Raw genomic sequence first — 11509 nt, 5'->3', positions numbered from 1 at the left:
TAAGGGACAATCGATTTGAAATATGGATGAAAATTAAAGATCACGGAAGACATTTGCGTCAAAAGCGAGATAAGCTAACTTCCCTACATATTCTACAGCACCCGATGCTAATGCTTGCTATGGCAAACCTGAGTTCCGCTGAAGAACTTCGGTGTTACTTGTAGGAAGGTGATTCCTGCAACCTTTGCACAGAGCACCAGACAAGGCAAATTATCCACTTGGCCGCACATACTTATCCAGCAGTTCAAATCCGTAAGTCTTGTAGCCCTATTCTGTAGTTACCATCATTTTATGAACGGTAACAGACAAACGACGCACCCATGTATGATTTCAATCTGTGACTGTGCAAGTGTGCATGTCTTGGAAATGGAAACACCAGTCAAATATGTAGACGCGTACACCAACAGTCCAACACATTTCCAGTGACGCAATCACTGTCAGGAACTTGGTTTGAGAATGGCATATTTAATTATTTTCCATAATCATAGAAGCACATTTATTGCACAGGCAAGGTACATTTCGATATAATCCAGTATAATGTAAGGATCTGACAATAGAGAATATAAGGGATGGTGCTTACTCACCCTTTTGAGCGTGAGCAACAAGCATACAGCGACACTAATAATGCGGGACCAACATAATCAGAACATTCGCATTATATTACATTACACGCACAATATTGTTTAACATGTCCAGAGGTGGTCAGTAACAAAGTACTTCTAGTTTTTGAAGTACTTGAAGTAGATTTTGTCTACTAACACTACTTTTTAGGTAGTTATGATTTTAGACCACCTGCAGGCAAAACTAAGCGTAGAATAACTACTTCCTTACTTGTCAACCACCACTGCTACTTGAGTAGAAATTCCAGCGTTACTTTTACTTCTAATTGAGTGAAGTGACTACTTTGACCAACTCTGAACAGGTCACAAAAATAGGTTTCAGTGTACGCTACATAGTAGCAAAATGGATGCTAAAAACTGTCACCCGAGCACTTTTACAGAAGAACAGGATTTACAATAGATATAATGTAGGTATCATCAAACTCCCGATACGCTATGGTTGTCAAGCCCAATTAATACTAATGAAAGCTCCATATTCTATAATAAACACCGTTAGACAATGTGTGGCGAGATAGCGCAGTGGTATAATCCGCGGCTGCAACACCAATGGGTGCGGGTTCGAGTCCGACTTCCAAATTCCGATACCTAAGTGTTGGGGGTTTACCTAGGATCCTCCTCGCCACGTCATCCGCGTCAGCGGTGTCTTACAAAAAGCCTAGAGGTGGGCGGTGCTATAAGTCGGTAGTTACGGAAAATAAGAAGAATATCGGCCTGGTGTAAATGACCATAGTAGTCGACAAACACCATGAATACCCCAAAAACAAACAAAACAATATTACACATTCAAATGCTTAATGCCGATGGTATACTGCATGCTAACTAAGATTGGACTGCAGACAAGTGGCCTGCGACGCTCATGCAAAATGAACTGTTCTCTCCATCTTATTTACCACAAAGTCAACAAGAACTTGGAACATACAGTGAGTCGGCGATAAACATAAACAATCATGTCTACGTCTAGAATTCCGAGGTTAGTCAAATCATATATTTTATCAGAATATGAAATCAGATATTGTTCAGTTCTTTACTTCTGGATATTTTTGCTTAGAGAATTTACACAACGAAAGTATCAATGAATCATTGAAGAGCATGAAGGCTATCGCTCAATCTCATCATATCTCAACTAGCTGGTGAAGAAATTTTTAAAGCATGAAAATAAACTCGCTAGATTGATAATTAGAAGTCATTCGTTATAATCGCGTCCAAACACTTGAAATGGAATATCATCTTGGCCTTGAAACGATTCAAAATGTCTTCGGCGAGATTTTTTTCGGCGGAACTTGCCAGGTTGGACAGCGCAGAACACGCGTCTTCGAAGGTCTTGTTGGAATCGACGGTGGCGTAGTTTTTAGTTGCTGTTTGCAAGGCCATGATGTCAACACGCGCCTGGAAAAAGATCACTGTTTAAAATAACGGCAATGGTAGGTTATGTTGGTTGCTTTGCTACTATCAATTACTAAGTAAAAGAAAGTTCTCATTTCAGACTAATAATTTCCCGAATTCAAGATGCTGTGTTCCGCTCAATGGAATCTACATGGTGGAATATAACTTCAAGGCATGGTAAGGTCACATCAACGGAAAATTGTGCAAGGAACTAGATCTCGTTATGAAAAAACGAAAGCTGAAAATGAGAACATAAATTTATGAAAAAACGAAAGCTGAAAATTAGAACATAAATTGTGCTTGAAATATAACCTATATAGGCCTATTTTATAGAGCATTAGATGAAACAGGTGTCCATGGATTCAGATCATTATAATATAGTGGACGACTATTATATCAAAAACAGTGCAGCACAATGGAGTCAGGACAGTGGACCAAGTCATGAAGGGCAAAAGAATATTCACTTTAACAATGACTAATCCACTTTAGAAAACAATTTGTCAAATGTGCAATCCCATGAATGGCTGAGAAACTCAGTACTAACCGAGGCAACACAATAATGTAGATACAAACTACCAAAACTTTCATGCATACAGTACCTGAAGCGCCCCGTTACTGCTAAATTTCTGAACGCATTGCATAAGTCGTAGAAGTTCATCGGCAACCGATTTGACACATTCCTCGATGATCCTTCGCACCAGTCCCGGGCATATTGCGTACACTTCCGCGTAAATTGTGATGATACCGGTTAATATCGCGTTCACGTACGGTCTGACATCTGACCAGTAGAGAAAGACAAAAATGCAATCTTTACGAGCCCGAAAATTGTCCATTGCAAAATAAGGCATAAGGTTGCTCAAAAATAGACTTTTCATGGTATTGCGTGGGCGCGGCTGTGTTGACACAATTTTTCGATTACAAATAAGATCTCAAGACTTATCAACTTAGTGAGCAGCGTCAAACCCAGTAGTGAGAGTTGGTAGTGAAGTATAGGTAGAAATATTGTCATGAATTTCTCAAGTAGAAATAGTAATTTAGAAGACAATACTCATCAATAAGTCAGCGTTGTTCAAAAGTATAACTTTAATCAAATTTTATGGGATAGTTGATAAAATTGTTCGCATATGCTGCATATCAAATTTGGCTGAATTCCAATTTGTAGAAGCGTAGATATAACAGTAGTAAAACTTGATTTATCACGAAAAAAAAAATAAAAAAAAGTTCTAAATACAATATTTACAGTAGGTATTTCTATAATTAATGATAAAAGAATTTTCCATAGTAAAAACAATATTTTAAAACATAAAATTTTTTACTCCAATAACTTAGCTTCTACGGGACCTGGAATTAAGCCAAATGTGTCTTTTATCCAAACTAACAATTTTATCTAGCTATTGAAATATGAAGAAGAAGAACAGCACAAAATAACATCATACATAATACCCCTTCGTCCTCTGGACAGGTTTCTACATAACTCTGTCGTTTCAAGGGGCCAAAACACAGCTGCGCAACAAAGATTCTATCACTAGACTATCACAGCCAACAGTAAAAAACACCTTCCAATTATAATTCTATCACATTTCAATCCCAACCGACCTGTAGGACGAAGACAGGTGCTCCAGCTGAAATAGCCAGAATACATCCCCGGCTCCAATTTGCCGCACAGAGGCTCGATCCTCTGCTCCATGTACGCGGCAAACAATCTCTCGTCCAAGTCGGCCAAAGCCTGCTCCGATTTCTCCTGAGTCAGCTGCATTTGCGGAAACTCCAAATCCACAAACTTTGGCAAAATCACCGGAACCACCCTCTCTTTGATATACCTGATGTTAAATGTAGAAAAATATTTTCATATTGAAATATACAAAATTTTCGTGAGGGGCGATCGTCAGCAACTAGTTGAGAATTAGAAAGAACACCAAATATGACACCACTGACATGAAAATATTCTAATCATCCAGACGAACAGATGGTTTAAGCTCGATGTACTATCTCTAGATTAGAGACATACTCCTTTGTTGACACAAAACAGGTTGGCGTATTTTGACAGAAGTCGACTACAAGGCACATATAGGCCTATTATGTATATTAGGGTTACTGGTTAATTCATAAAACTGTTAGCTTAGCTAATAAAACGTTGCACATCAAATTTGGCTCATTGGCAGCCTGTAGAATGGTATTTTTCAGCTTGGAAAATTCAAATTTATTACGAAAAAAAAAAAATTTTCCAAAATTTACAGGCTACATACCCCATGGATTGTTAGGTTGTCAAAAAATGATCAACTCCCACCTGTTGAAGCATTAAATTTTATTTTTGGGTTTGAAAGAAATCGAGTATGCGGTGTCGGTGAGTAATTATATAATTAATAATGCAACAATTTCCCAGCGTAAATACCAGACTTATTTTCTCAAGTCCAAAATATCCCACTCCAATAACTTCTAAGGGTTGAAATTGAGCCATTTTCGTTGTGCATTATTTTTTCAGATAAACTCACAATTTTATCGACTAGCCAGTCAAATTTGAAAACGAAGTTATTTTAAAACAGCTCTAATGTGCATACCTGATATTGCTCATGGAAATCACAATCTTCTCTTGCATCGAACGTTCTTCGACCGTTTGCTTTTTCGTCAACGCGGCCAGCTCCGGAGAATCTTCCTTTCCGAAAACGAGACAGTCCAACGTGGACGTGAAGCTGGCGAAAAGCTCGGTGGTCAATTCGTGCACTCTGTTCTGCACGGCGTCTCTCGTAAAGATTCCCATTTCGGACCCCCTCGATTGCAGCGCGTCGCTCAAAGTAATCATGAGACGTTCCAGCAGGAACTTGAAATCGGTTGGCAGGGGCGTGATGCCGGTGCGGTCGACCTGCCAGCTTTCGGCCCGCACCAAGTTTGCGATTTCCGCACTAGCTTCGCGCATAAACGAGCTCAGACAGAGCACGCGCATGTCGAGGATGAGATCGCTCAGACACTTCAAAGTGTGCTCTTTCAGCTCCAGTTTGGAAAGCGCGTTCAAGATGTTTCTGTATCAGAAGAGGAAAGTAGAATGTTGACTATAATTATTATTATATGGGAGATATAAACAATTTAGGGTTGTTCAAAAATAATTTCTTTTTAAAATTTTACTATCTAGTTCTGTGGTTCCCGACTGGTGGAGAATTCAAGGGTTTCTAATAGGGTACAGACACACTAGCAAAATAAATACACACAGTATATACTGATAAAAGAAGGCATAATACCACAATTACAGTTACCAGTTCACTGCTCTGGACTCTACACATCATTAATTTTATGGCATGTTGTTCACAAGAGCTCATTTTCAATTCTGGATAACCAATACTTGGGTCATAAACACAGTTAAGCATGAGCAGCATGCAATAAAGCTTTGATATAATTTTACAGGATACTGGTACACAAGGAGTTTTATGTTTCAGTTAAAGGGGATTGTTTATTTGCGCATCTTCGCTGTTCATATTTGATCGCAAAATTGAGACATCTCCCGAGGTGCTGTAATATGATGATATGTATGATGATATGTAATATTTGGTAATTAGGTCATGATACCTCGTTGTCTCTCTTTCTGCTGTTATCTTAGCTAGCGGGTTGTGGTGTTGTATTTAAATTGTACAACTGGGTTATATATGAATGATGAAGTCACAAACACAAGGAAGATTATCTGACCATTGTAATATCTGCATTTGTGCATACAATTAACCTGATGAATCGGTTAGAACTTGGAACATCATTTTTTTGAAGCATTCTCCTTTTTTTTAAAAATACCCCCCTTTTTTCTCGGCTGGCTACGCCCCTGCTCTTATTGGAACATATTCTACCTGGCAACTTGCCCAGACATTGCTATACAAGTCGGTCGAATGCTGCTATTGGTACCATAGTTGTCAATGGGTACCAAGCAGGGTTCTATCGACTCTAGTTGCAATTTTTTGTGGACTCGGACTTGACGCGGTGGTGAATTGAAAATATCGAGTCAAAACTATAAAAGTTATATAGACTTGTGACTCAGAAATGTCCATTAATCCTCCTTGGATTTTGGATTCTACTTGAAAGATGCATGCGGTGTCAGTGTGTCATGTAGAACAGTTGGGTGTAGCCTGCAAATGGAAAAAGTGCATCCCACATAACCGTAAACATAACATACTCTGTGAAAGAGTGAAGTTTCAAATCTCAAATATAGACCAACTTTTACCTGGCAACTCCAACACAGTCCGCTAAAATCTTGGCGGGCACATGCATCTCAGGCCACAAACCATAGGAGTTTCTTTCTTCAACATCTTCCTCATTTGAATCATCAAAATTGCTCAAGGTACCGGGCAGGAACGCAGCACGCAGTAAATTCACAAATAGAATGATCTGAATGCGTTTGGTAGAAGTTTTTTGACAAATAATACTATGAAGATGGGCACGCTGGTTTAGAAATGTTAACAGATCAATTCAGGCTTCAACATGGGACTGGGCTTGATTGCAAACTTGAGAGAACTAAAATCTGAAACTGCTAGACTAGGAATATTGATATTTCTGATAGCTTACAGGTGTACAGATGGTTCATTTCATGTTCAACTATAGTGATGGCTGTAAAGCTGTTAAGAACGCTCCGAAGCATTGGAAATATGTTTCAAGCTAGATGCCGTATCTTTCGAATATCGGCTAAATATATCGGGGTTATCTGTGAAGATGCAAATTGCAAGTCATGGATATTGGCTCAAAAATCAGATATTAGCTGGAGCCTTCTAGTTATGATCCTTGAAATCAGCGCTTTCTTACCGAGATATTGATCTACATTTCCACCTGGAATATGTCTCACGGCCAACATACGACCGTAAAGTAGTGATCCATTAAAACCTATGAATTTCATCAAACTTACCGTATCTCGAAGTAAATTTTTCATTTGCTTGCTATGCTTCGAAGCCATCGCCTTCAATTTTTCAACATCCTTGCTTTTTTCGCCCGTCTCGCTCAGTATCACTCCTGTAGAGTAATCCACCCACAGATGCCAATGCTCAGGTATCTGCGTCATGGCGAGCGACGATAATTCCGCAAGAAACAACTGCGGCACATTGCTCGTTTTAGCGGCTGTATTGGCCGCATTTGCCTTGGCCATATCAAGATATTTATCTTTACACTTGTTCATCTGGTCTTGAATCCATCTGTGCTGATTGTCCAGGCAGTTCCAAGCCGGATCACCATCATTATTGCCGTCGCGCAGTTCAAGCAGAAATCTTATCAAAGTCTTCTGCCTCGACAAGGGCAAGGGAAGTTGATTTAGTTCATCAAGCAAATTAGCGTGGAACGCTTGCATTCTCTGTGCCACCTCCCCATACACTCTTTTAAACACTGGCACTTCCGTGTCGGCGAAAAGTGACCTGGCTTTGATGTAATCATTAATCACGACCCCGTAATCTCCTTTCGCAATATTTCTTTCGATGTTTAAAGGCAGGTGGAACAGGAACTTGAAGCGTTGCAGCACACGGAGCGTGTTCCTGATGGAATCGGCTCGGTCTTTGCTTCTCAGCACGGTAGTGAAGAGATTTTCCGCATTGGTGCTGGCGTCTTCCAGGTATTGCTGTAAGTCGGAGGTGATTTTGGAATTGTCTCTGCCGGCCTCGTCCTTCATCATCCTACAAAATTAAACAATGAAAACACGGAAAATGCCAGAACATGCACCTAACACTTAAGCAATGTTCCCTCTAAGCTGCACACGAGCAGCTTAAGTATAAAGTATAATAAACTTCATTATATCAAAAGCATATTTTACGAAGGTTTGGGGGCCCAATTACAGCAGCATCACTCGATTTCGGCCTTGCTATGGGGAAGGTTGTGACCACAATACAGGATGCAAAACATCAAGAGATTTGATTGCTATCATTATGTAGTAGGCTACCGTATTCTCGATTTGGAATCAATTTTAGACTTCAACCATGGATTTGTGGAATTCTCAACGTAATTTTTATTATGAAACGAGCAATTGATAATAGATGTTTGAGAATAGATGTTTGAGAAGCAGTGCTGCTTTGAGCAACAGATTGTACAAGGTCCACAACTACAGCCGAGAGTTAGGCTATCATTATTACTCCAGTAATGATCAGCTTAAAAGGACGATTAACATGTTACAAAGAGTTGAACAGAAGATTTATTCACTTATATGTGGTAAAAGGCACAGGTATTTAGGATCTAGATCAGAACATCTATAGGAGCAGATTCAGAGGCCAAGGTAGGTTAGGTGAGATGAGACTGTATGGGGGGCAACAGCGCAATTGTGCACATGGAACATATATCTTGGTAAATAATGACAGGTGATGTCATTTAAGATAGCACTTACATTGATAAGAAAATAGTTTAAACATAATTGACAGTATTCTTGCAATTTCTCTTTAGTGAGTAGGATTTCGAGAGAATTAAATTTATGCCACCTTGATATCATGTTCACTCAACAGCTATAGAGGACAAACTCGCACTCATTGCATACTTCACATTTTGTTAAATACTTGAGCATGTGGATGAGGACCGTGGCGATATGCAACAAATAGGCATACATTGAGTTGACATCAACTATTGAGACCCCGAAGGACCAAACACCTCAAGTTTAACATGCCATCCACCTGTGATGCACAGTCGACAACATATCTTGCACTTCGAAAAACACCGGCAGGCTATCTTTCACGTGACTCAAGGGTGCATTGTTGGTATTTCTGGTGGCTTTGCGTTTCATGTAAGTGTGGCCTTCTTTCAATTGCTTGAACGATGTAGTGAAGTGCCGTTGAATCAGAAACCATGCTGGGACAAAATTCTCGTCAGTCGGATCAGGGCTGCCGTTCGGATACATTTCAGACAGATTCATGTTGCTCGGTGCTTTTGAAGTTGAATCATCGGATAAAATTCCTAGGGGATCACTGCGCAACGAGAGATTTGACGCCTTTTGGTTCCTTTCAAGCCGCTGATCGATGTATTGCGTTTCATCCACCCAAACCGGAGAGACTGTCAAAGGTCCCACGTCCGCCGCTTTTAAGCCGGTAAATCCAACAGTACAAGTCCCTTTTCCACCAGATTTCGTGACAACAATAATGTCACCTTTTCCCATTCCTTGACCCGTGCGGCATATTATCTTGGAACTCGACTGCCATTCGGCAGTAAGAGTGCAGTCCTGTCCGCAGATATACACCTTTAACAAGTCGTGTTTTGATTTGCCAAGATTTTCGCCTCGTATTGTGATTTTTGTTAACGGGGATGCTTCCTTGGGCGATACACCCGTGACAGTAGGTGCTAGCCCAGGCATCGCTAACTCGTGCTGAATAACAGATCTATAGTAGCCTAAGTACCAGTAGGTAGCTATACATTAAGATCCTGTACAAAGAGTTTCACAATAACATTCTCCTGAAGCGTTTTCGATTCAAATAAACGATACTGAGTTACAGCGGCTTAGAACCAAGCCTGATTATATGCTGAAAAATAGAGAGAGCCCTCACAGCTCTTGACATAAATGTTCAAAAACCAGACCACACTCTGGTGCTTTCTCACAAGTAAAATTGGAATAAGTTGGCATGTCAGCAAACGTTTGAAAACGCTTGTTGTGAAGGACCATTTCATATCCTGTTGGGATTGAAAGGTTTGCTACTGCATCCAATGTAAATCGTTCACCCAAAAAAAATCGTACCACCATCCAAAAAATTTACAATCCTCTCACATAATCAGTGTGGCAAACACAATATTAAAAAAAAAATCACCACACAATCAGTCCTCAAAATGAATAACTAAGACATGAAGGGTTTCTAACAAACTGACAGTGGCGAAATACGAAAATGGCATCATCACATTGCAATTGATTTTTGGTTATTTCAAGAAAGAAAATTGCAGTGGATTGGCTAAAAGCAACAAGTTTGAACGACGTCAAGTCGAATACTATACAGAAATGTTTCAGAACTAAATATCATTTGCATTTGGGGTTTGGTTCTAAAAGTTCGGCAGTACCATGTACAAAGAATTGGTCCTAGAGACTTTGATGAAGCTACGATCCTACTACGATATCATGGCAGCAACTAGAATGTTAAGTTTGAATACATGATGGCAGTGATTAACTTACAGTCCAAAGACTACAACACATTCCAGTGTTCAATTGCAACACATGAAATATCACCAGAGAGAGAGAGAGAGAGAAGGGGGCATTAGTTTTCGCCAGCACCATCGAGATGCTTTTGACGACGGAGGTGCGATGCGACCGTACGGGTCAACGTTGCACAATTGGATCCCTAATGTAATGCCCTTGTTAAATTCAAACTAAAACAAGCAAATTCACCAAAAAAAGGCCTTCATTAATAGCACAATCAACACTACTGAATGTGTAGCTGACGCATTGCAAAAAATGATAGCTCCACCTCTATTCATACCTCGACAACATCTCTTCTCGCTGATAAAACGCCTTGTTTACTAGAGGAGAGCATTGGCGGATAAAATGATTATTTGAAGCTACACACGATCCAGGAGACATGAAAGAGAACAACATACCAAATGGCAGTATGGAAATATCTGGCAGCAGTCCTCAGCACTGTGATTCACACTCAGCTTTGCTTGACCCACCATGGATTCAAGTACGACAGTACTGAATAACAGACGCACTGATGCAGGATTATCCCGCCGTGCATATTTAGTTGATGTTAATACATCCCGTCAATGTTGGTGTTCCTTGGTTTCTTAATCTTTTCGATATTTTTCAATATCAAGTCGTGCAAGATGGAGTAGTGATTGCGAAGCTCGCAGAGAATGAGTCGCAGACTCAGAAATTCTTTTTCATCGATCTCTTCGATGAAGCGGCGATAGTCTTCCACGTGAGGATACTTTGCTACTTTCGATACAATTTTACCTCGAGTTAAGAAGTAACGTGATATTTGATCTAAGAAAGAGGCAGCCTCGCCTTCGACTTGCCTCAGTTCACCTAATGTTTCTTCTTGAATCGACACGCCAAAGTTATTGCCATCTTCGATTTTGGGTATCAAATGCGTCACCCACATTCTAACGGTATTCACTTTTTCCATCATCAGCCTAATCTCGGGCTTCACACGATCAATAATCTTCAATATTTTTTTATTACACGGTACAAGCCCACTTGAAAACGACAGAATTTTAGTGCCAGGTATGGAATCGCCGGCTCCATCTAGTTTCCTTTTTTTGCCAGGAACAGCGACATCGTTTACCGTTTCTGCGTCATCTTGCAAAAGCAAAGGCGCAGGAACCGGGATCTCGAGTTTCACTGTCATATTAGTAACGTGTTCGGTTTGCATGCAGTCTTCGTGCAAGAACGTATTCAATTCAATGCACTTGCGCGGAAAGAAATCGTTGACCAACAGCTCCGCTTTCTTCGCGATATCTTTTTTGAATTCCGATATCTCCCCTCGGAGAACTTTATCCTTGATGTGCATGTCTTGTTCCATTACCATTGGCAGATTGTTGATGAACGATTTATTTTTAAGCAGTAGGCCGACTAAATCAATGAAACAGAATCAAAT

The 11509-nt window shown here is 40.1% G+C and overlaps 2 protein-coding genes across 2 annotated transcripts in view; both read right to left on the bottom strand.

The window, feature by feature from the left end:
- Positions 1 to 445: 445 nt before the first annotated feature.
- LOC145439505 (exocyst complex component 2-like) overlaps positions 446 to 11509 on the bottom strand; it is a 276760-nt gene continuing 265696 nt past the window's right edge. The window contains exons 2-8 of the mRNA XM_080316983.1: positions 8612 to 9353; positions 6877 to 7630; positions 6202 to 6365; positions 4562 to 5020; positions 3600 to 3823; positions 2603 to 2781; positions 446 to 2006 (exon numbers count right to left, since the gene is read on the bottom strand). Of these exons, the coding sequence (XP_080173109.1) occupies positions 1797 to 2006; positions 2603 to 2781; positions 3600 to 3823; positions 4562 to 5020; positions 6202 to 6365; positions 6877 to 7630; positions 8612 to 9285 (2664 nt within the window). The 5' untranslated portion in view covers positions 9286 to 9353 and the 3' untranslated portion in view covers positions 446 to 1796. The remainder of the gene's footprint in view (positions 2007 to 2602; positions 2782 to 3599; positions 3824 to 4561; positions 5021 to 6201; positions 6366 to 6876; positions 7631 to 8611; positions 9354 to 11509) is intronic.
- LOC145440014 (proteasome activator complex subunit 3-like) lies at positions 10661 to 11434 on the bottom strand. Its single transcript, XM_080317675.1, has one exon. It carries the CDS (start codon positions 11432 to 11434, stop codon positions 10661 to 10663), a length of 774 nt encoding a protein of 257 aa, XP_080173801.1.

The sequence above is a fragment of the Botryllus schlosseri genome, chromosome 5 (genome assembly GCF_051294905.1).
Source record: "Botryllus schlosseri isolate E-star chromosome 5, Bs_hap1, whole genome shotgun sequence".
NCBI classification, from domain to species: domain Eukaryota; kingdom Metazoa; phylum Chordata; class Ascidiacea; order Stolidobranchia; family Styelidae; genus Botryllus; species Botryllus schlosseri.
The sequence above is the reverse complement of the archived record's forward strand: the minus strand, read 5'-3'. Positions and strand labels throughout refer to the sequence as shown.

Coding starts and splice junctions, on each gene's coding strand:
- LOC145440014 (XM_080317675.1), bottom strand. CDS start 11,434: ATGGAACAAGACATGCACATCAAGGATAAAGTTCTCCGAGGGGAGATA.